This window comes from Amphibalanus amphitrite, unplaced genomic scaffold (assembly GCF_019059575.1).
Source record: "Amphibalanus amphitrite isolate SeventyFive unplaced genomic scaffold, NRLGWU_Aamphi_draft 000634F_arrow, whole genome shotgun sequence".
NCBI lineage: Eukaryota > Metazoa > Arthropoda > Thecostraca > Balanomorpha > Balanidae > Amphibalanus > Amphibalanus amphitrite.
Genome location: NW_024882128.1, coordinates 205,718 through 231,065, shown reverse-complemented (window position 1 = coordinate 231,065; position 25,348 = coordinate 205,718). Strand labels below are relative to the sequence as shown.

Below are 25,348 nucleotides of genomic sequence, written 5' to 3'. Positions count from 1 at the left end.
TCATAGTTTTTGCGACCGACCAAATGCTGGACGAACTGGCGGCGAACGATACATGGATGCTCGACGGAACTTTCAAAATTTCACCAGTACTTTTTAGTCAGTTATACACCATTCATGTGGTTGTAGGTGACTCAGGCCATGTTTTCCCTTGCGTTTATGCACTTCTTCCGGACAAAACTTTCGCAACATGCCGAAAATTCTTCGAAATTTTAAAGTCATTTAGAGATCTACAACCGCGTACGTGTATTATTGATTTCGAATTGTCGGCCAAAAGGGCCCTCCGCGATGCCTTCCCTGACGTCTCAGTAGAGGGATAATTTTTTCATTTGACTCAAGCTGTTTGGCGTAAGGTTCAGGCCTGCGGTCTTGTCCCGCAGTATCGGGACAAGGCTGCAGTCCGAGAAGCCATCAAATCACTGTGTGCGCTAGCATTCTTCGAAACGTCGCAAATTGTTGAAACTTTTGAGGAATTACAAGAGGAAGTGGAACGGCTGGGGGAAGAAGGATTACATCAATTTTACGATTACTTTGAAGATACATATATAGGAAGGCTGGGTAGAAGGAGCAGAAGAGCACCGTTGTTTGACAAAATTATTTGGAATGTTAGAAGGAGGACAGAGGAAGGGATCCCTGGAACAAACAACAAATTAGAAGCGTGGCACCGGGGAATACAAGGCATGTTTGACTCATCACACCCATCATTAATGAGATTTTTCACCGCCATCCAAAAAGAACAAAATCTTCAAGCATCTGATCTTGTGAAATTCAAAAGTGGCCAGGATGTTCAAAAACAAAAGAAAACATACAGAGACATGAATGCCAGATTGGTCACTCTACTGAGGCGCTGCAGGGAAGGCATTATTAGCAAAAAGGAATTCATTCGGGGAGTAGGCTTCAACATCACTTTGAATGTTTGAGATGGCATGACGCGGGAAATACATGAGTCATAGATATCTTGCATTTTCGAAGCGAAGTGATTGGGAAGGGAACAGAGGTCCAACGAAATAGCTATTTTGACGCTAGCTGTTTTGTCACTAGCTGTTTTTAAGCACTAGCTATTTTGCTTCACTAGTTTTTTTTGACGCTAGCGATTTTGTCACTAGCTATAATGAAGCACTAGCTATTTCGCTCTACTAGCTATATTGACGCTAGCTGTTTTGTCACTAGCTGTTTTGAGGCACTAGCTGTTTTGTATTAGCTCAAAAGTCACTAGCTCAAATGTCACTAGCTATTCTGACGTGCACCCAATATTTGCAGATAACTGAAACCTGTAACATGTTACAGATGTCCTCGCGTGTATAACATGTCCGTTATACACGCGAGGTTTTCTGGAGAAAGTACAAAACATTTTGCAGGGGAAAAGGAAATAATGTGAGGGTACATAGCGACGAAAAATACGCAAATGTGTTAGAAACACTAAAAGACTTCAAAAATGGCGTCAAACCTGCTCAAAACAACAAAATTGGGTATATCTGAGTGAAGCGTTTTGTACTGGAGACATGCGGTGATGCAGAAAGAATTTTGAAGAGAAAGTCTGGAAATGAGGTGGTACAGATGTCCAGAATGTTCGACGTTATACACGACGTCCACATACAGCTGGGACACGCTGGACGAAACAAGATGCTCGCGGAGTGTCAGCGTCGTTACTATAATGTGCATCGAGTGGCTATCGAGATATACTTGCAAACGTGTAAAAGCTGCGAGCTCAAGAGAGCACTGCCAAGGGACAAGACGGTCACGCGGCCAATTCTGACTGATGACGTTTCAAGACGAGCGCAGATAGACCTCATAGACTGGACTAGTGAACGATCAGCTGGATTTGGGTACATCTTAAACTTCCAAGATCACTTGTCAAATTTTGTGATTTTACGCCCACTGAAGAAGAAGACGGCTCAAGAGGTTGCATACCATCTCCTGGACATTTTTTGTCTGATCGGTGCACCGAACATTATACAAGTGAGCTGTTGTAGGGTTAAATTGGCAGAATAGTTCAGTTAAGATTATTAGTTTACCATAACAATTTCGTAATTAGTTGTCATAACGTAACTGTTTATTGCCCATTGCTATCAACTGTTGTAACTATTATGTCAGGTCTGTGAAACAACTTTGTATCGCATACTTCTTTCCCGGAACGTTTCAATTGTTTCCGGATTTGTTTCAGTCTGATAACGGTGCAGAGTTCCGGAACGCCTTGCTGGACGACCTGAAGCTGATGTGGCCACAGCTGATGCTGGTGCATGGAAGACCGAGACACTCACAGTCACAGGTTGGTCAGCCAACACGCCATTCTTTCTGTCGATGAACTATAAATGGGATGGATTCCTTTCTTCAACAGATATTTCCCCTTTTTGACGTAGTGCATAGAACTTGTCTTGGGTGTAAAAAGCACTCAAGCAATTCATTTCTACTTGTAATTCAGTTAAAGGGATACGTTCAATATTAATTACGATTATTATTGTTACACATTTACTAGTCGTTAGCATTTGCATTTTACACCCGTATATGTCGTAAAGTATCCACGGACTGTTTGTTCATTACACAGCTGCATGTACAGTCACCAGCAGTTGCTACCCATCACCCCCGGACGGCGGGGGAGCAAGCTACCACCGCCCCTGCGAGACTAGCGCCGCCATGCGCCAAGAAGTGGAAACACCACGTGACTGAGGCCACGTGAGGGCAGGGTCACGTGATGGAGGGGCGGAGCATAGTAGCTTTTGCACCCGACACTAACTGAAATGCGGCGCTGTGATTGGGCGCCTTAGCATGAATGAAGCCCCGGCGCCAGAATCAGCCGTTCGCCTTATATGGAAAGTGAGCCTTTGCGTTTCACTGTTCTGTATTGGTTTGAGAGCCACGGCACCATACGAATTGTGAGCCCCTTTGAACGGGTCACCGCCCAAGGCACTGAGGCGACGGCTGTGCCGGGCAAAGTCTAGCCTGGTGGGAGAGGTGGGCCAGAGAAAAGTGCGATCGAGCAGCCACTGGAACGTGGATTGGTATTATCCAACCGCGACAAACGATGTCAGCAGCCTCTTCTCGTGTCATAGACACTAGACAGTGTCTATGACACGAAAAGCTAGACAGACAACGTGGGCAGTGCCCAATCAAAAGCTACTGAACGATCCAGTTAAGAAGTTGGCGAGGTAGCCAGACCAAATAAAAAGTTTGTAATTCGATTTTGGTTGACAAATGACATACAAGCCCGCTGTGATGGACCACAAAAGGAGCTGAACAGTTCATACAACTTCTAAAAGCTCAATGGTTTAAAAATGCAAAAGTTAAATGTTAAAATTCAGCCTGCATGTTTAAACTCTGGTCCGGCGCTGGCAGGAAGCTTATAAGCTTATATTGCCACTTGCAATTCCACTACCTTGTAATATAACCAATAGTTCTGTGAGAGCAGCAGCTGAAAGCCCCGTTGAGGGGAGAGGGCGGCGCGAAACGGTCCCTTCTCTCCTTTTCAGTCGATATCTCCTAAAGTATAGCAAATGTCGCCACCAAACTTTCAAGACCCCTCCGGGCATCATTTTTACACCTTGTTACCAAATTTTTCCAGAGCTCTTATGAAAGGTTAGTCACAAATGACGTCAGAGGGATGTCATGTTCTGTCATTTTCGACCCAATAAAAGGTTTAGCGGGAAGAGCTGTCACGCTTACAGTTTTGAAGATAACGAAAAATATTCAAGATAAAAAAGATATAAAATAAACAGCGCTACCAAACTGCTAACTCTTATTTCCAAACAAAAATTGATTTTGACCATCAAAACTATAGAATTAAACTTCCCGAAAATACCAACAACTTTCAAAATTAAAACTGAAATATATGTTATAGAACTATCTGCTCTAGATATGCCAAACTTAAACTCGTTAGCTCCATTTTTAGCAAAGTTATGGCCAAAAAAAAAAACTACTCAAAATTTATTACGTATTTTTTTTTTCAAATTCAATTTTTAGCCGTCAGAGAACACACAGAGCAAGCCAAAGACCACCATTGGATTTCCTGTGATGAGCTGCATCGAATAGATACCCCTTTTATGCAAAATATCAACTTTCAAATTTGACCTTCTTTGACCTGACCTTGACCTTACCTCCACCAGAATGTAAACAAAACTGGCCCCAATGGCCGTCTAGCCCACACCATTGAATTCTAAATGTAAAATTGGCCATAAAACATGCATCACACGACCCTAGCATAGTTGGGTTCATATTGTAACCCTTAGTGACCTGACCTCTGTGAACTGACCTGGCATCAATGACCTCTTTAGGCAACATATGTATTAGACAACCAGCGCTCCATCGATGTTTTTCGATTACATGCCTTTTATTTGATGTGTTAACTGACTGTAACGCATTCCTTAGACTAAATCGGTGAAAAAAAATGCGACCTTTGACCTAACTTGTGACGTCATGGGTTGCACCTAGGTCAACAAAACCTGGTAACAAGGTAGTTCCCTGGTGGGGCTTTAGAACGCTCTTTGAATGTTCAAAATCGGTCGGTAACTTTCCGAGATCTCAGGTGGAAGGCGAAACGGCTGCACCACCCGATCAGGTGGTAGGGTCCGCCAATAGCCCAAGGGGGCGCGGATTATTTATTCACTCATACAGTGTCATTTATTTTGAGAACACCTTTCTCACGCCATGACATGGTCCTCTCGTAATAGAACGAGACGAGGAGAGTGTTTTCACGCCTCCTTATGCACGGCTCTAAGACTGTCATTGAGCTATCAACTGTCAGCGGTTTTCGGACAATGAAGTTCTTAGTTCTTACTGAATCCAATTTTATTTCAAACGATTGTCACTGAGCTAGTTTTTTTTCTTATACGTTTTAGAAAAAGCGCTGAAGAAGTCTTTGATAGACGAAACCGGTCCGCTTATTCTTTTTCTAATTGTTTTTTTTTTTAATATATTCGTCGTAGACTACTGGCTCTTTACTACAAAATTTGAGAATGTTTGGTATTACTTTGACCCGAACGATGTGCAGCTGAATTTTCCCTGTTAAATGATTATGGACAGCTCGCGAAATTAACTTCAACCCAAACTACCGACAAGCAGAAGAAAATCCGATACAAGCCTACCTCAATCCTCTCACCTTATTCAACCGTTGAAACGTTAAAGGCATGTGTTCAGTCCGAGTTGCTATGTCGACCACCCGCGCCGTGCTGGGGGGGGGGGCGTTTTATGCCCTTCCCCCTCAGGTTTTTCGCGAATATCTCAAAAAACTGCGACGGTCAGGTCACCGTAACGTCAAGTGACCTTACCTCAGAAAAAAAAAAAATCGAAAGCTCGCTGTAGCTACACCGACTGAGCGGACTTTAAACTCTCAGTAATTGCTTAGGGTAATAATAGTGTGTATAAAATGGATACCTCCGATTTTTTATGTCTGTGACCTAAGGTCAGGTCAATTTTGCGACTGCTTCATTAGGTATAGAGATTGCAATCCCGGAACGTTTTGCCAATCCCGGGATCCCGAAAGTTTTTATTTCGGGATCCCGGGATCCCGGGATCCCGGTCTTGTCACTAAATGTCGTAAGAGTGATTTCCTACGGACATATTTTGCGTCTTTTAGCTTACCACAAAAAAGAGGCAACCAAAAGCCATCCTTAGACCATGTCATTTGCATTAAAAACGATTGAATTTGCAAAGAAAACGTTTCGATTTGATTAGCATAAGTATTTATTCCCAATTGGCCTTTATAAAACTGTGCGTCGACCAGTACGTTTACTAGACGGGTTCTAGCACATCCACGCCTCACTCACTCTTCGTCTGCGCTACTCGTAGTTAGCGCGACAGTTTTAAGCCATTGCTGGTCTGTCTGCCTACTTAAAAACTCGCAACCAGTGTACGCTAAATTTGGCAGCTCCCTATTTCACAATGTTTTCAAGACGTCGCTTGGTCACTTCACCTCCTTCCGGTTCCGCTTTCATCACTAATGTCTCTCAGAATTTGCTCTTGAAGTCGCTTTGAGAGCAGAGTCACTGACTGGGAGAGCTCCAAGTCCACTCTACTGTCTTCAACGTCTGAATCAGTGAGCTCTGCCGTCACTTGCGTGACATCTGTGACATTTTTCTGCGACACGAGCTCAAAGACTTGTCTTGATGACCTCTTTTGTTCCGGCCACGGACAGGCAAGTCAGAATCGCTGAACGATCTGTGATCCTGCCTAAAGATGTTGCAGCGCTGATACTGCAATTTTTTTGGCGTTCGGGATCCTTTTTCGTACGTGTTTAAGCGGCTTAACCGCTGTGGGTGATACCCGGGAGCTACAACACGGTCGATTGTGGACGACCAATACGGAATGCCAGCTAAATAGTTTATCTGCTTTATGTCACGCAGCACCATGCAGAGTGCAAACAAGACTCGTGCAGCGGCTGCATTCTGTTTATGGTGAAAAACTGTTTTTTTCGGGATCCCGGGATTGGCGGAATTTCGGGATCGGGATCGGGATTAAAATCCCGCCGAGATCCCGGGATCCCGATCCCGGGATTGCAATCTCTAATTAGGTATAAGTCAATGGGAGAAAATTGAAATGCGCCTCTTTTGGACGAATTTCGTTCTACACCCACTCAAACATCGGTCCATAGGTAAACATGACACACTGAATCGGAAAATCGCACCTGTGACCCCATGTGTGCCCCTGAGGTCATGTTAGGAAATAAAAGGTCTTCAGCAGTTTTTTGACTTTTGACAGAGACGTGATAGAGCGGTGAAAACACCGTTGATCTGAGGTCAAATTTGAGGTCAATCAGAGCGGTGCCCTCTGGGGGCTAAACCGTTGATCTGAGGTCAAATTTGAGGACATGTTGGCGAAAGAGCGTTAAAAGAGCTATCGAATGCGCTTTTCTGCGGCGCTGTAGCTCTATTGGTTCCCGAGTTAGCCATCGGGTGTTCAAAATCGTTGAAATCAACAAAATTTGACCTTTGATGAATCCTGGTGACCTGGCCTTTGCCCTGACCTTAAAATGCCCGAGTGTTTTCCTCCTTATTTTTGACGCTCTTTCGATTGCCGCTTACCGCGTGTCGCTACGTGGCCCAGGAGCCGAGTTAGACGGAGGGGCGTGAAACGCCCCCCCCCCCCCAGCACTCGACGGAAAGTTCATGCCACCAACACGGCGCGGGTTAATTGTTATGCTAGCCTAGCTCCTGTTGTAAGCTGTGGAGTCGTGGACCTGATCTTGAATGAACTGGGCCTAACATTTTCATAGCAAACGTAAAAAAAAAAATGTTTAAAGGGACCCTCCCACCTTCAAAAAAGTTAATGAATTGGCATGAAAGTGATGTCCCTTGGTTCAGAAAGAGCGAAAACGAATATCTACCAAATTTCACCGAAAAATATTCACTGGTTTTCAAGATATTAGGCTTTTACTTTTGTTTACTTTTTGGGATCTCCCCTGTTACTATAGCGACTTTATTTGGAAGCAATAATTTGGCAGCCTTAAAGTGCGGCAGACGTTGCGCGCAAAGCAGCGTATACCACCACGTGTTAACGATGGTTTTAGTCTAAGATTTAAAAATCGTTAGATCTCCGCTGACGTCACAAATTCTAAGGGGGCATTCCAATGCATTAGCCCCTTAGAATCCGAAAACTGCAAGTTTGAAATTCCATATCTTCGAATTAAAGCATTTTTCGACGTTGTGAGTGCCCAAACCGGTATTTGCAGGCCATGGCCACCAATTTGGCTATCGGGGCACCGTGCCCCCTTTGATTTTTGCATTTCAACATTAGCCCTATGAGCGTTGCATGGAAATAATAGGACCAAAAGTCGGCAGCGCCCCCCCCCCCCCCCGCCTAATTGAAGGTGTTCCGCCGCCACTGCATCCCGTCAACGTGGGTTCATCATAAGGATGCTAAGATTTAGGCAGCGTTCGATGTCTCCCGGACGGCAAAGATTCTTTGCCGTCCGGCCAATCCCGTCCAAGGTCAGCGGGGGCTCGGCTGCGGTTATGAAACGTGATTGGCCGGACGGCGTAGAATCTTCGCCGTCCGAGAGACATCGAACGCGGGGTTAATTTCCAATCTAAAGCTGTAATGATGAAAAGCAAATTTACGTTTTACATGTGAAACAAGCTGACACAACTAAATTTTTCCTCTGTCGCTCCCTCTCACTGATTTACCCATTGTCCTCTTTCTCATTTTACCCTCTCTGGTTTTCCTTTTCTGTCTCTCTTTTCTCTCCTCCCGTCCTTATCCCTTCCCTCCAGTCTTTTTTAGCCCCCCCTCTCTCTCTCTCTCTCTCTCTCTCTCTCTCTCTCTCTCTCTCTCTCTCTCTCTCTCTCTCTCTCTCTCTCTCTCTCTCTCTCTCTCTCTCTCTCTCTCTCTCTCTCTCTCTCTCTCTCTCTCTCTCTCTCGCCCTCTCTCTTGCTCTCTCTCTCTCTCTCTCTCTCTCTCTCTCTCTCTCTCTCTCTCTCTCTCTCTCTCTCTCTCTCCCTCTCCTCTCGCCCTCTCTCGCTCTCGCTCTCTCTCTCTCTCGATCTCCCTCTCTCCCTCTATCTCTCTCTTTCTCTCTCTCCTCTCTCTCCCTCTCCTCTCTCTCTCTCCCTCTCCCTCTCTCTTTCCTCACAATATTCTCGACTGTCACAGCGCTGTAGGGTAGGGTTGTTAAAAAAAACGAATTTTGGAAACGTATATGGGCTCATGGCTCATGTGGTGCGGTATTCTTTTCTGAGTCCAATGATACCCTTTTTTCCGAAAAGTATTACTGCTAGGCGCTGCTCAAACGGCTTAAAGAGGACCATGTTACGCCCGCCGACCGGCCGGTGTCAATAAGGGCGAGAATTCGACGCCGCACGGCGGCGGCAGCGCCTTATCGGCACCGCGCGCCACGACATCTGCCGGGCGGCCGGCTGGGCGGTGGGAAGTTATAAGTGCGTGGTCTTATTGCACACGATCGGGGTGAGCTATCCCATGTTTTCGGGGCGGAAAGTTTCAGTGCAGCATCGGTGCGTCTGCCACGGTGGTCTGTGTCGATGGTATAGAAAATAACTCAAGCAGAGCTCAGAAAAGAATGAATGATTCCGGGTAGTTGCCTCGAAATAATCCGTTTCAAGAATACAGCTGCCTTCTTTACGTACTGTATCACTTGTTAATTCTTCAAAAAGCAAGCTCTGAGCAATAACAGACTTCTTTGCATTGCTGTTGACAATTTAAGTTGCTTTTGGACGGTGGGTCGCAGCCCCAATATGCTGCCGCGTAACTCTATTCCAACGACGAAACGGCAACTTAGCGAGAATCGAAAATTTAACGAAGTAGGTACAACAGGAGCTGGCAAGGCTCCTGCATTGGTCTATCCGTCATGAGTGACACACCGGGGTAATGTGTCACGTCAGGGCAGAGCTGTGTTCTATGCCGGGTCTGGATTCGGGTCTTGATCGGCATCGGTGGGCACGGCCGCCCTGGCCGGACTGCCGGCGTCGCTTATGCTCGAAGGATTGGATAAACGGCGCTTGATTTATATGAGTAGGTACTCCGGCTAATGTCTCTACTCATGTCTCACTTCGTCACACTGTCAGGGTGGCCACTCTGTCATTCCCAGACATGTTATGTTCTCTTTCGACCCGCTTATCTAAGTTACACCTGGCGTCGATTCTGTTGCCCCAGCATCTGACATCAACGTATCTGAATAATGACATTGGTGACGCATATGCTCGTCAAAGCCACCCCCAAACTTGGGCCGATGACTGTCGGGTCTCCTCCATATTCTGTCCTTGTGCATACTGCATTGCCAGCCCCTGCTGTACGTATATCGTGAATTTTCGATTCTCGCGAAGTTGCCGTTTCGCCGTTGGAATAAAGTTGCGCGGCAGCATATTGGGGGTGCGAGCCACCGTCAAAAACTAACGTAAATTGTCAACAGCAACGCAAAGAGGTGTGTTATTGCTCAGAGTTTGCTTTTTGAAGAATTAACAAGTGATACGGTACGTAAAGAAGGCAGCTGTATTCTTGAAACGGGTTGTTTCGAGGCAACTACCCGGAATCATTCATTCTTTTCTGAGCTCTGCTTGAGTTATTTTCTATACCATCGACACAGACCACCGTGGCAGACGCACCGATGCTGCACTGAAACTTTCCGCCCCGAAAACATGGGATAGCTCACCCCGATCGTGTGCAATAAGACCACGCACTTATAACTTCCCACCGCCCAGCCGGCCGCCCGGCAGATGTCGTGGCGCGCGGTGCCGATAAGGCGCTGCCGCCGCCGTGCGGCGTCGAACTCTCGCCCTTATTGACACCGGTCGGTTGGCGGGCGTAACATGGTCCTCTTTAAGCCGTTTGAGGAGCCCCTAACAGTTAATACTTTTCAGTAAAAAGGGCATCATTGGTCTCAGAAAAGAATACCGCACCACATGAGCCATGAGCCCATATACTTTTCCAAAATTCGGTTTTTTTGAACAACCCTACTGTTTCCAGACAGGTCCAGGCGCTCTCCACTCCGCAGGCCCCAGCCCACACGGCCCAACCGCTCAAACACCCTCCGGCGGATGACCTCTGACCTCGGCGACCTGACCCCAGCCGACCGATCGCGTCCCCCTCCACGCCTCCGCCCCGCTTCCCCCACTACAGCTGCGTAGTAATTGTAGCGTGTGCAAAGGTCACGTGGCATTATTTACTTCTGCGGCTTGTTCGGCTGACAAGAGATGGCACTACTGGTCTGTGGATCAGAGGCGGGGCTAGGTTCTACGACTTCTTGGGGCACACTTTAGGGCAGAAAATAGGTTTTTGGCTCTCCATCCCAAAATGCTTCGAATATACAAAAACAAGTTGGATATTCGAAAATCGGAGGACCAAACAGATCGTTTGACGTATCTTGTGCGACTGAGAATTGATCGGTCTTCAAACTACTGAACAAAAACGAGGTGATTAGTAGCAAGTGCTGGTGACTGTACATTGCACGTATATTACATTTCCACGTTTTTCCTGCAGGGATCAGTGGAGCGCAGCAACAGAGTGGTGCAGGAGAAGCTGAGGTGCTGGCTGCCAGAAAACCCTGGCTGCAAATGGCCTGAGGGCCTCCGATTTGTTCAGTGGGCGATGAACACGCAGGTAAAACAACCTCATTGCTTAAAGCAGGGGTCGGCAAATGGTGGGGCATGCCCCCTTTGGGGGTAATGGAGCCCTTTCGGTGGGGGTAATGAGGGATTCTGAGAAAGCCTATCTTTTTAGAGTTTGTATAGCTCCAGTGATGGAGCCATCATGACTGTTGCATCCCAGGGTTCAAAGATTAGCCCAGGCCAAAGGCACAGCACACATTGATTAGCTACCAATTTTCACGTACCTGCTCGCCTCACCATCTCACCCCTCCGTACAGTCGTACAAAAGCAGCTGCAACTTTTAACCGTCGCCCGTCTGTTGGCGTTTCAACAGCCGCCAACGTAAGGGGGAGGAGTCGATCGGACCCCCGCGGCCTCTCGGACTCTGAGATGGAGCTGTGCATAAAAAAGACGAGCGTGCTACCCGTGACAATAGGAAGCCGCTGCTGCCCATTTTTAAGGTCCTTGGTCATTCCGTCTCATTCAAGGGGGCAATGACAAGTGTCGAGAAAATCGGGACCCGCTATAACTTTTTGAAGTGAGATTTTATGGCTCAAGATGATCTCCAGAAAAAGCTCATAAGCCAACGGTTATTATGGGTCCAGAGGCCAGTTTTACCAACAGAAAAATAGCCGCCTGCCGGAATTTTTTGCCTAAAGATCGTTTCACATATGGAGCGTAAACGGTAAAGCCCTATCCGCTTACGAGCCCATCGCGTTTACGCTCCATATGTGAAGCGGTCTTGATGCAAAAATTCCGGCAGGCGGTTATTTTTCTGTTGGTAAAACTGGTCTCAGGTCATGATATTTTACGGGCTGGTAAAAAAAAAAAATGATGGGCTCGAGGGTACAATTTGGTCGTGATCCAATGCCTTTTACGTGAGCTTTTAACGAAAAACCACCCGCCGCCCCTATACGTACAGCCCACCGCTAAAGTAATGTAGGGTTTTACCAATCTCAACGGTTGGCTTTGACTGGCGATTGTTTAATGCGGAGTGATCGAAAAGAAGATGTGTAGTCTGTGTCTTAGTCATTGCGTGGTTCGAGCGATGATGGTGCGCGTCGTATTGCGAGCCAGGGTCTTATGGCGACGGTGAGTCGGCGGAGGGAGAAATTGATCAGCCTTTGTCTAGGGTTCAGAATGACGTGATATGACGTGATATGACGTGTACAGAGGTATGATCTAGGCTAATGTGGTGAAGCCGGGCAGTGCGCTCCGGGACACGAGCGGGTACGGGTGTGAATAGAGGCATCTGAGTGTACTGGACTTTTTGCATTACTACAAGCTATTTCGGCAACCATGTCACAGGAAAGCGCTGTGGCAAGTTCGGCGCTGGACATGCGGCTAATCCCCGAGTTCGATGGCGGTAACGCCTCTGTGGAAGAGTGGCTGGATAAGACGGAGCTCGTCTGTCAGCTGCGCGGAGTGTCCGACATTCAAACCGTCGTCCCCCTGCGGTTGACCGGCGGAGCCTTCAGCGTCTACCAGCAGCTGAAGCCCGAGGAGAAGCTGCAGTACTCTGCCGTCAAAGCTGCCCTGCTGCGGGCGTTCGCTGTGGATAAGTTCCAGGCGTACGAGGAGTTCACGGCGAGAAGACTTCGTGTCGGCGAGAGCGTCGACGTCTACCTGGCAGACCTGCGGCGGCTGGCCTCCCTGTTCGGCGGGCTCGGCGACACGGCGCTGATGTGCGGCTTCGTGGCCGGTCTCCCGGATGCGGCGAGGCATACCTTGAGGGCCGGCTGCCGCATGGAGAGCCTGACGCTGGCCGAGCTGGTGGAGCGGGCTCGGGCGCTGATGGCAGAGAATGCCGTCGCTGCAGCCGCTGCCGCCGCTGCGCCGGCCCGTTCCCGCCACACGCCGGCGTCATCACGGTGTTACCGCTGCGGTCGAGCCGGTCACTTCGCTCGTGACTGCCGGGCGGAGAGGAGAGCGGACATCATCTGTTTCCGGTGCGAGCAGCCAGGACACGCCGCGGCACGCTGCCCGGAACGGATGCCGGGAAACGCGTCAGGAGAGGCGGTGTCTGCGCCAACCTCCTCTCGGGCAGCCCAAGAGTAAGAGGCGCGCTACCGACGGTGCAGCTGCTGGTGAATGGGCAGCGCAGAGTGGCTGTTATCGACTCGGGCTGCAGCTGCACCATCATCCACGAGTCGTGCTGCGCGAGCTGGAGACGGTGCGGCGTGACTGTAATGGCCGTCAACGGGTCCCGGCTGCCAAGCAGCGGAGTAACGGAGGTGGCGGTTCAGCTGAAGAGCGGCGGGCCCGCGGTGACGCTCAGCGCCGTGGTAGTGCCGGACAAACCACTGGGCGTGGATATGCTGGTGGGGATGACCGGCATCGCGGCGCTGGGCGGGGTGACAGTGCGGGCGGCGGACGATGTGGTGTTCGGTGCCAGCGAGAGGCCCGACGTGGCCGTGCCGGGCCCGGGAGGGGTGCCGCCGCGATGCAGCGCCGTGACGCCCCCGGCGTTGACCGTGGAAGAGCGAGACTTCACGGTCACTTATGACGCGAAAAGTCAACACTGGACGGTGGCGTGGAAGTGGCGGAACGGGGCGGAGCCAGGGTGCCTGAGGAACGGTGTCCCCCAGTACGGCGTGCCGGCCGAGGCACGGCAGGAGTTTGATGCTGAACTCCGTACATGGATCGACAACGGCTGGCTGGAGCCGTACGACGAGACGGTGGACGGGCCGCCGCGCGGGCTGATCCCTCTCATGGCTGTTGAACAGCAGAACAAGACTAAAGTACGACCAGTCTTAGACTGCCGCGAGCTCAACAGCCATGTGGAGGCACACACGGCCGACGCTGACGTATGTGCCGACACGCTGAGGAAATGGCGGCGGCACGGGGCCAACGTCGCCGTCGTCGACCTGAAGAGGGCGTACTTGCAGCTCAGGACCGATCGTCGGCTGTGGCCGTTTCAGACAGTCGTGATTGATGGCCAAAGGTACGCTCTTACCCGTGTCGGATTCGGGCTCAACGTCGCGCCTCTCATCATGAAGGCGGTGGTGCGGACGGTGCTGCAACAGGACCCAGTGATGCAGGGCGCCGTCATACCGTACGTCGACGATCTGTGCGTCAATGAGGACGTGGTGAGCGCGGAGCGCGTGATCGCCCACTTCGCGAGCTATGGGCTCCAGTGTAAGCCGCCGGAGCGGGCTGCGGACGGAGCGCGGCTGCTGGGACTGCGTGTGGAGCCAGTCGGGGGTGGGCTGGCCTGGAGGCGTGACAACCCAGTCGGCTCACCGCCCGCGGCAATGACGCGGCGCTCCGTGTTTTCATGGTGTGGTCGTATCGTGGCGCACCTGCCGGTCTGCGGTTGGCTGAGACCAGCGACAGCGTGGCTGAAGCGTCGTGTCAACTCTCTCACACGCGGGTGGGATGACGTCACACACGACGCGGCCCTGCGGGAACAGCTGAAGCACGTGGCTGAGCGACTGGCGAGCGAGGACCCGGCCCGTGGGCAGTGGTGCGTGACTGGGCACCGCGCCGTACTGTGGACGGACGCCAGCTCGATAGCCGCCGGCGTCGTGCTGGAGAGCGAGGGAGGTGACGTCATCGAGGACGCGTGCTGGCTCCGCCGGGACGAGGCCACCCACATCAACATGGCGGAGCTCGACGCCGCCGTGCGGGGCATCAACCTGGCCCTGGCGTGGGACATGAAGACCATCGAGCTGAAGACGGACTCCGCCACTGTTCACCGGTGGGTCAGCGACGCTCTGAGCGGGCGCGCGAGACTGCGAACCAAGGCACATGGAGAGATGCTTATCCGCCGGCGGGTCGACGTCATCAGGCAGCTGGTCGCAGAGCTGGGCATTTCTCTCACCGTGTCTCTAGTCCGCTCGTCTCAGAACCGTTCGGACACGCTGACCCGAGTGCCGTCCCTGTGGTTGCGTCAGGACTCGCAGCCAGCGGACCAGCGGCCGAGCGATGGACAGCCAGTGGCAGCAGCGGCAGTGGTTGGATCGGAAGTGGGAGACGGCGGCGGCGCCGTTACCGTGGACTTCCGACAGGCCGTCACTGACGTACATGTCAGGGCGGGTCACCCGGGTGTCCGACGAACGCTGTATTTCGCGCGTCGGGATGTGTCATCGTCGATTTCCCGGAAAGTGGTCAGGGAAGTGGTGACGGCCTGTGACGTCTGCCGCGCGGTTGACCCGGCGCCGGTGACCTGGAGGCACGGGTCGCTGGCTGTGGAGGGGACGTGGGACCGGCTGGCCATCGATGTCACGCACTACGGTGGTCAGTCCTACTTGTCGGTGATAGACTGTGGCCCGTCACGGTTTTGTGTGTGGAGGCTGCTGCGGCGGTCGGACGCGGCGACAGTCACGAGTGAACTCGAACAAGTGTTCGCGGAGCGAGGCGCACCGGCTGAGCTTCTGGCGGACAACGACACCGCTTTCCGCAGTCGTCAGTTCGCCGCTTTCGCTGCCCGCTGGGGAGTGCTGCTGCGTTTCCGCGCAGTGCATCGCCCCAGCGGGAACTCCATCGTGGAGCGGAACCACCGCAGTGTCAAAGTGATCGCGGCGCGGAAGAAGTGTGGCATCGGAGAGGCCGTGCACCTGTACAATATCACGCCCCGTGACGGCGGGACGGCGGCTGAGGCGCCCGCCAGCGGCATCTACCGCTACCCTGTGAGGGACGCCGTGAGACAAAGAGCTACCGCCGGAGCGTCCGAGGAGGCCGTGATAGGACGGCCGCCAGCCCGGCGGGAGGGCGACTTCCAGGTGGGGGACGCCGTGTGGGTGAGGCGGCCGGGCACCCGCTGCACCGAGCGGTCGGTTCGAGGAACGGTGTCTGGCGTGGTGTCGCCGCAGGTGGTTGAAGTGGGCGGCGTGCCTTGGCACATCAGAGACCTCCGCCACTGCGGTGACACCGGGGGACCAGCAGCAGGCCCTCGGACCCCCGACCGGGGCAGCGGGGGCCCACAGGAAGCGGAGGAGGACCGTGCCGGGTCCCCGATCGTCATGACATTCGGTTATGAGGGCGATGGCGCGCCGGGGCGCCCGGTGGAGGAGGCTGATGATGCGGGTGGTGAATGCGGCCGGTCTGAGAGCGACAGCGGCGAAAGGGTGGTGCGCCGAGGTCAGCGTAATCGGCGGCCGCCTGACTTCTTCGGCCACGTGGTGCCGATTGATGCGTTAAACAGCAGCAGCGGAAGTGATGATCTTGAGGATCAGGGTGAGGTGTAGTCTGTGTCTTAGTCATTGCGTGGTTCGAGCGATGATGGTGCGCGTCGTATTGCGAGCCAGGGTCTTATGGCGACGGTGAGTCGGCGGAGGGAGAAATTGATCAGCCTTTGTCTAGGGTTCAGAATGACGTGATATGACGTGATATGACGTGTACAGAGGTATGATCTAGGCTAATGTGGTGAAGCCGGGCAGTGCGCTCCGGGACACGAGCGGGTACGGGTGTGAATAGAGGCATCTGAGTGTACTGGACTTTTTGCATTACTACAAGATGTCAATAGCTAAAGTTGCAGCTGCAAGGGTGACGATACATATAAGCTACATTCAAAGTTTCATTGTAGTCTGGTTAATCGTTTCTAAGCTTCAGAAGCAGAACATACCCATGACTGAAACCCCACATTACTTCTGCTGTGGATTGTACAAGGGTTAAATGGGATATAGCATAGGCGGCGGAACGGGGAGGGCACCGGGGCATCGTGCACCCTTTGACTTTTGCATTTTAACATTAGCCCTATGGGCGTTGCATGGAAAGAATGGGACCAAAAGTCGGCAGTGCCCCCCCCCTCCCCCTTAATTGAAGGTGTTCCGCCGCTACTGGGATAGGTATAGGTATTAAATGTTTTGTGGAGGAAGTGTCATGTTTTAAATTTGATGCATTGGAAATGCACAAATACCCAAAGAGTTCCAGGACGGTATGGAATTTCAGTAAACTTGGTTGTGTCAGCAATGGGGTCTGGTAGGTGGGGGTAATGGCCCCGCCTGGCGCCCAAAAAGGGGGCACGACCCCGAATGACCTGCCGACCACTGGCTTAAAGGGACCCTCCCACCTTCAAAAAAGTTAATGAATTGGCACGAAAGGGATGTCGCTCGGCTCAGAAAGAGCGAAAACGAATATCTACCAAATTTCATCGAAAAATATTCACCGGTTTTCAAGATATTAGACTTTTACTTTTGTTTACTTTTTGGGATCTCCGCTGTTCCTAGCGACTTTATTTGAAAGTGCGGCATTTGTTGCGCGCAAAGCAGCATATACCACCGCGTGCTACCAAACGTTTTAGTAAAAGATTTAAAAATCGTTAGATCTCCGCTGACGTCACAAATTCTAAGGGGGCATACCAATGCACTAGCCCCTTAGAATCCGAAAACTGCAAGTTTGAAATTCCATATCTCCGAATTAAAGCATTTGTCGATGTTGTGAGTGCCCAAACCGGTATTTGCAGGCCATGGCCACCAATTTGGCTATCTCAACTCAAAACTAATGTTAAGGTGGGAGTGTCCCTTTAATTTTCAGATAAAAACACCCTTACCGCATTAATTCATAACTCTAAGATTCAACAGTGTGTCGTTCGTTATCCATGGCATTTGATGCATTGCAGACATTCACTTCGCATGCCATTAAAGCCTTTTGGTGACAATGGGTCGGTTTACGTCAGCCCCTGCCATAAATAGGTGTATCCAGGGCCCAATCTTACCAAATGCTGTGAATGCGCATTCACGGCATTTGGTAACATTCAGAACTATTCCCCCTTCACTTATTCATTCGTTCAGGCAACATTTACACGTATAATCATTCACGCTATCAAAATCATTGGACAAGATTAGCTGGGTGCAAATAAAAGGGATATCTTTGATATGAGAGCCGTTAACTCCAGCCAGTGCTGCCAAATCCTATTTACGGCATTGGTAAGATTGGGCCCAGGAGGCAGGAGACTGCTAATAATAATAGGTGTTAACAATTTTGTTTCACGAAGTTGCATATTTATATATAAATACATTTTTATTAAGCCATAGCATGTCTAGTGTTCGTCTTTTAACCCGCGCCCTGGTGGGGTCTGTTTATAACGCGACCTGGTGGGGGGGGGGGGCTATTTTTTGCCCCCCCCCCCCTCGTATCTCCGAAACTACTGGACGGATCCGCAAAATTCAAACGGCGTTCGATAGCCCTGTCAAATTTGTCGAGGGAAACCAAATTTTATTGACCTCGGGGTCACCGATGACGTCACAGGTCAGGTCAAAGATAAAATGTTTCATCGTTCACGGGGCTTCTAGGGAAAGCGCTATAACACCGAGTAAAACGCATTTTGTCGAAAATCAGCGATAAGACATCAGTTGTCTAGTACATATGTTGCTATTAGAGGTCACTGGTCATACCAGGTCAGGTCACAGGTCAGGTCACCAAAGGTCACCAAGGGTCACCCCATGAACCCAACTTTACTAAGGTTGTGCGATGCATGTTTTATGGCCAGTTTTTCATTTCCAACCCAATGGTGTTGGTTATCAGACCATCAGGTACGGTTTAGGTCACTTTCTGGTGGAGGTCAGGTCAAGGTCAGGTCAAAAAAGGTCAAATTTTAAAGTTGATATTTTTGCATAAAATTGGTATCGATTCGATGCAGCTCGTCACGGGGAGTCTAATGGTGGTCTTTGTTTTGCACTACGAGGTCTAGAATTGCTAAAAATTGAGTTTGAAAATTTGACGTCATCAATTTTGAACAGTTTTTTCGCTATAACTTCGCCAAAAAGAGAGGTATCAATCTAAAATTTGGTATGTAGATGGAAGGCGGTAAGGACTATCACATATATTCCGGTTTTTGCGAAATTCAAAAAACTTTTTAGATTTTTTGACTATTATATCCAAAAAATCTATTTTTTGATTTTTGGGGGTCAAAATCCAAAAATTTCAAAAATCCGAGATAGCAGTTTTGTAGCCCTGTCAATTCTACAGCTTTTATGTCTTTATCATTTTTCTGTATTTGCAAAGCTATAGGCCTGACAGCTCTTCCCGCGGAACCCTTTTTTGGGTCGAAAACGGCAGAACATGACGTCACTCTGACGTCATTTCCGGCCAACCTATCATAGCCTTTGGAAAAATTTTTGGTCACCATGTGTAAAATTGATGTCCGGGAGGGTACTGAAAGTTTGGTGACGATCGGCGCAGTGGTTCTGGAGATATATCGAAAAGTCTGGAGGGGGGGGCAAAAAATAGCCCCCCCCCCCACCAGGTCGCGGGTTAAGCTCATCTTCTGGCATCAATGATGCTTCGTGTAAAAGCTCTCTGACGATGCATTTCAACACCCGTTGCAGGTCCACGAGGGAATCAAAAGAACCCCTTTCGAAGCGACCTTTGGACAGAAACCTCATCTCGGACTTCGCGACTCCAAAATTCCCAGGAGCATCGCAAAAACCCTGAGAACTCAGCAGGAGCTCGAAGATCTCGCAGCAGCACCGTCTCGTCGCGACGACTCACCGCCAGTCAGTGGGGACTGCCCGTCGGTCAGCAGGCCGCTGACCTCGCCGACTGCAGCGAGGCAGCCACCACCGGGAACAGGGTCGCCGTCATCGTCTCCGTCATCGTCTCCGCCACCGCCACCGGACAGTGAGTCGCCTCCACCGCCACCGGACAGGGGATCGCTGTTCCAGCCGCCGGACAGGGAGTCGCTCCCACCGTCAACGGGAAGGGGATCGCCGTCACCGTCGCAGTCACCGAACAGGAGGTCGCCGTCATCTCAGCCCACGCATCATCCAACGTCTGGATCGGCTGAGCCGCAGCCAGGACCTAGCGGCCTGCAATGTGTCTCCTGTGGGCTGCGGGTACAGCAGGGGGACAGCTCCTGCAGGCTCTGTCAAAAAGCAAAGTCAGCGAAACGTCACCGCAGAGAGGCATCAGCAGCGCAACAGCAGCAGGCGGCCAAGATGCTGCGTAGATCGCGGCAGTCTCGCCTCCTTGTCGGCCAAACCGTGAGGCTCGGCATACCCGACGTAGACCGTGCCAGGAACCAGCCACCAAACATTTTGGTAATTATAACTGAGGTAAGGCACTATTGTTTTGGACAAAGCAGGGTAATATGCACAAGTCGTTTTATGCGCATGGATGTGATTGTTTTGATTAAATCTTTCAAAAAAAATGGGTCGTTTGTATTGACGTTAATTACCATTTTGGTAGGCACTTAGCCGTTCAATCTGGATGTCAATTTTGTTTCAAGTCATTGCTGGTCGATATCGCTAGTAGACACCCTCACCTGCATTTATCGAACCCATTTGTGCAAGGGGAGGTAAGGGAGGGGAGCATAGTATTGCATTGGTTTCTCTCTGGGCTGCTCTGGGCATAGTATGTTTCCACATGTTCGGCTCGTAGGTACTCATCATCATCATTTCATCATTTATTCTTATGTCCATCCATGGTAAATGGCTTTTCGGGACAAGTGTCAAAGTACATACAAAGATAAAATACACATACGAAAGCTAATAGTAACACTAAAATGCACAACACCCATACGGAAGCCCAAAGTATATGTTTGAAGACACATTAGTGACACATTCATATCAGTCGCGTTCCCTCAGCCAGTCTCTCGCTCTTTTGCGACACAGCGCTGCTGAGCGAGCCCCTGTCACACCGGCAGGGGCGCGATTCCATTGGGCGGGCGCGCGGGAAAAGAAAAACTTCCGCGCATGTTCACTGTTTACCCTGGGAATCTGCAGGGCACCAGCCACAGCGGCTCTGGTGTCCCTGGTGGAGACATCGGATCGGTGCACAATGCCCTGGGTTACGTTGGACGGCGCTTGGGGGTGATAAAGCAAATAATGCACCTGTGCAACATCACGCTCAGTGATCATTGAGTCAATGGATGGCCAGTTCAGGTCTACCATCAGTGGTGATACATGGGCAGACCGTCTGGTGCCCTTCACCACCTGCGCACAGTGGTTGATAACCTTTTGTAAACGGTGGCGCTGGATCTTGGTACACCCGGCCCACACCGTGGAACAATACGAAATGTGTGGAAAGATCAGCGTTTCTACTATCATTTTTTTCACCATCTCGGGCAATTTGCCGGTCATTTTTGATTTTGATTTTGATTTGGCAATTTGCCGGTCACCACTTGTCTTTTAATCGTTTGACGACCCTTTTAGTCTCTCACACCATATCTGAATGATGTGGCGCTATTATGACTATTAGACCGCTATTATGTTTCAGGTTCGCGAAGACGGATACACCTTGGGTACAGAGCAGTGTTCGCCACGGGCCGGGCCAGCCCAACGGGCCATGGGCCGGGCTGGGCTACGGGCTGGGCCGGGCCCCCAAATATCATTAGTTAACGGGCTATGGACGGGCCGGGCCAAGAGCTTTGTGCACTATGGGTTTTGCGACTAATGTCAATTTAAGAAAATTTGGAAACTGATGCAAACAAAACCCACTGGGAAAATACAAAAACTAAACCAAATTTAAGGAATGTGAAAGAAAACCTACTTGATATTGAATTTTGGGAATCTTGAGAATTATCCAATATCACATCATGTCACACATAGGAGGGTTTTCATAAAAATTCCGCAACCAAAAAGATCAGAGAATCTCTAGCATCATTACTTTGTAATAAAAGTTAAAATGTAGTCATCAGAATAACTTACTTAGCACTACAACTCCAAAAACTAAGAAGCCACTCAACAATGATGGGCCACAGGGCTACATTAAGTTTAACACTTATATATGGCGATAGTGAGACAATTCCAACACAGTCTTTTTTCCTTCACCGACGGCTTTTTAACGAACAGAACCTTAAAAGGATACTCACAAAACACACTGTAAGTAACGAGGAACTCTACAGAGTATTTCGCGATGAAAGCTTCTTTAAATGTCCATAAATTTGTCAAAATAAGTCACAACAAACCAGCCCCTTCTCAACAAAATTTGCAATCATGGCGGCGGCCATGCGGCGGCCCTATGTTTATGTGGCGGCACCTAGGTAATATACACAACAGTATATCAAATAAATACGTTTTTAAAGTAAGTATCAAGGTGAAAAACAAAATTAAACAAATAAAAAATAAAACCGAAATCACGAAGTCTGAAAACTCGAACGAAAAACAAAACAAAAACTTGATCATATATGTTTTATTATACAATTGGTCAAAATCGCTACCTGCCGCAGCTGCGACAATAAAGAAGTGTTCGCTCATTTTTGATTGATGATGATGATGCGTAAAAGTCGCAAAAGTACCCAATGACATTTCAAGTTTACCATGTTTTCTGCTTACGCTGCTAGCGATATCAATATCTTGAAAAGAGCCTAACATAAAATAGCAAGGAAAGTAGCAGATAGTTGTCCACAGAGATTTGGTTGACACGTGGGCATGAATTGAAAATAGATAAGATCAGTTTTGCTGATAAATGGATGGATTTTCTCTTTTTTTGGAAGACAGTGCTAAGGTTAGTGTCACCTATTGTGTATGCTTTCTCAGGCTTTTGATATTGCAGCATCTATGGAGTGAATTTAACAGCAAGGTCAATCCCAGACAGATTCATCAATTCCCATAAGTCAAGCTTTTTTTCTGCTGGTAAGTGCTGGGAAGTATAGAGTATGTGGCAAATACTTCCTTCAAGTATGCATTAGAGTCACCAATTATGAATGATAATGTTCACACACATCAGCTTGCAAGATAACTTTACTCATAGAATGTAGTTAATATAATCATGTTAACTTTTTATAGGTGTGTAATCAAGACCTAATTGACTGAGGTGCTTGCTGTTACTGTTAAAATTTGTGCCATAGGTGCTTGAAATGATTATATTCATTGAAAAGAAGGGAGTCATGATTGCCATGTTAATATTCATGCAATTTGAATTGTTCTCAAAATAATGTAATCAATCATGCTTATTATAGCAATAGACTAAGACAATAACTAGATTGCTATTTTTGCCGGGCCGGGCCGGGCTGGGCTTGGAATATTTGCCAAGAGCGGGCTACGGGCTGGGCCGGGCTCTGAACCCATGGGCCCGGGCCGGGCTGGGCTGGGGATTTTGGGGCCCGTGGCGAACACTGGTACAGAGTACGGTCGCCTTTCCGGAGTTTACAGTCGTGCGTCACTCACTCCATCAGACGTCGACTTTCTCACGCCAGAGTTCATCCTGGATGGCGAACCAGTGACATTGAGGGAGGCAGCGCGGCGTGCGTCGGGGGGGGGGGGGGGGGGGGGCACCGGTCAAGGAATACTGAAGTGCACCTGCAAACGTGTGTGTCGTGGGCGCTGCAAATGTGTCAGCAGCGGACGAATGTGCTCCTCGCGTTGTCACAAGAGCAGAACGTGCAATAATAAGTAAACTACTAAGTTACTAAGTTAAGTTACTAATAAGTTACTAATAAGTAAGTTACTAATAATAAGTAAACATTTACTAGCCAACAGTCAAAAAGTATAAAAGACATTAAGACCACTGCAGGCCTACGCAGCATTTGCTAAGACATGGAATAGAGACTAGTTGGCTAGTTTTGATATGGCCCGAGTTTTCATATGGCCGTGAGGAAAAAAGTGGGCTGTATTAATAATGCCCGGCCCGTATTAATGCTGACCGCCAGGCGGCCCGCATTAATGCTGACCGGGGGCCGTATTTACCCGCGCGGGGCTGGGGGAGGGGTAAATTTTACCCCCCCTCGCGAATTTTTGCAATATCTCAAAAACTGCGGCGCGCAGCGCCGCCAAACTTTCAGTACCTTTTCTTACATCAATTTGACACGTTCCCTGAAAATTTGAGCGAAATCCGTCGGAAATTTTTTGAGAAATTAACGTTTTAGTGACGTCATGTTCGCCATTTTCGCCTCAAAAACGGCAAAAGTTCAAACGCCGCTAACATCTTCATTTTTAAAGGAATCAAGACGTAACAAAAAAGGATATACGTAATTCTACTTTGTCTATCAAATGGCTATCTCGGTTTTTTGAAAATTTTGGATTTTGATCAAAAAATTTCCAAAAAAACTGACTTTTTTGGGAAAATGATTATAAAATCCAAAATTTTGAGTGTATCGAAAAAACCGGAATATATGTCAGAGAAGTGGTCTATGTGCACCTACATACCAATTTTAAGAAGAATCGGTTCAAAAATGTGGGAGTTATTCAAAATTTTATGACGTCACGACACACAAATTTTTTGAAAAATGATTTTTTTTGGAAGTTCTAGACCTCGTACGGAAACAAAAATAGCACCATTCGATTCGCCGTGAAAAACTGTATCAGATAGACACCTTTTTAGGCCTTAACAACCAACTTCAAAATTTGACCTCACTTGACCTGACCTCGACCTGAAATTCATCCAGAGGTGGTCCATATCACTTATTGAGTGTGCCTATTGAATTCTATGAGTAAAATGACCCATAAAACATGTGTCGCACATGCCCTTTTCTATATTTTGGTTTTGGTGACCTGACCTGACCTGACCTGACCTTGACCTTGACCTCTGAATGATATTGTATGCAACGAATATTGTCTTGGTAGCCTAAGAACACGCTTTGGGCGATCAGTCTCAGTCCATGACTCCATTCTTCGGCAACTACGGTGCAAGGCCGATATTGTAGGAACTTGCAATTTGTACCCTTGACCTGACCTTGACCTTGACCTCAAACTTAAAATTAAGTACATGTTTTTAGTTGTTCGTGATGAGATCTTTCGATTGGCGTTTGAATTTTCCAAATCGGACCATTAGTTCGGGAGATAACAGGGGGGTAAAATTTACCCCCCCCCCCCAGCCCCGCGCGTTCGGCTGGAGACCCCAGCCCCGCGCGGGTTAATACGGGCCAGGTCTCCGGTCAGTATTAAAGCGGGCCGGGCAGCATTAATACGGGCCGGGCAGCATTAATACGGGCCGGGCAGCATTAATACGGGCCGGGCAGCATTAATACGGGCCGCGTTTTCAAACGGGCCGTGTTCGGGATCGCCAACGAAGACCGTCTGACGAAATCCAAACCCGATCAGCCACCAGAGCGCTTCCTCCTGTATGATAGTGCAGAGGATGACGGCTACCAAGGCATGTTGATGTTGATATTCAGCAGTGACTGGGGTCTAATGCAGCTCGCCAACGGCGAGCATTCAAAATTTAGATTTGGGTTTAAGACGTACCGATGTGGTCCATATGGTCCATTTTTACTATGTGGCGGCTCATTTTCCCCGCAAATGAAAAATCTTAGGTCGATAGAAGATATAAGTTCTCATAGGTGGCAGACTGGTAAACTTTGGAGGGCCGCCCGCCTTGTTGAAATTCGGCAATTTTGGGATGCAGAATTAGGGATTGAGGCCTCAGTCACCTCCTATACAGACCGCTCAGAAATGTAATGAAAAAGCACATTCATGGCAACGAAGTTAAGAGTGACCATCCCA

General features: G+C 49.2%; 3 protein-coding genes and 1 long non-coding RNA gene across 4 annotated transcripts; all 4 read left to right on the top strand.

Annotated features, from left to right (window-relative positions):
* Positions 1-1,534: 1,534 nt before the first annotated feature.
* On the top strand, positions 1,535-11,019 carry LOC122363690. Its single transcript, XR_006253409.1, has 3 exons — positions 1,535-1,956; positions 2,162-2,266; positions 10,918-11,019. It is a non-coding gene; the product is annotated as an uncharacterized LOC122363690 (long non-coding RNA).
* A 1,226-nt stretch (positions 11,020-12,245) lies between these two features.
* Positions 12,246-13,090, top strand: LOC122363689. Its single transcript, XM_043333207.1, has 2 exons — positions 12,246-12,995; positions 13,068-13,090. The coding sequence occupies exons 1-2, from the start codon at positions 12,324-12,326 to the stop codon at positions 13,080-13,082; spliced, it is 687 nt and encodes a 228-aa protein (XP_043189142.1). The 5' UTR covers positions 12,246-12,323; the 3' UTR covers positions 13,083-13,090.
* A 123-nt stretch (positions 13,091-13,213) lies between these two features.
* Positions 13,214-16,213, top strand: LOC122363684. Its single transcript, XM_043333201.1, has one exon. It carries the CDS (start codon positions 13,214-13,216, stop codon positions 16,211-16,213), a length of 3,000 nt encoding a protein of 999 aa, XP_043189136.1.
* Positions 16,214-16,279: 66 nt separating this feature from the next.
* On the top strand, positions 16,280-23,570 carry LOC122363683 (uncharacterized protein DKFZp434B061-like). The gene is made up of 4 exons (XM_043333200.1): positions 16,280-16,288; positions 19,295-20,020; positions 21,183-21,207; positions 23,557-23,570. Exons 1-4 carry the CDS (start codon positions 16,280-16,282, stop codon positions 23,568-23,570), a joined length of 774 nt encoding a protein of 257 aa, XP_043189135.1.
* The last annotated feature ends 1,778 nt before the right edge of the window (positions 23,571-25,348 follow it).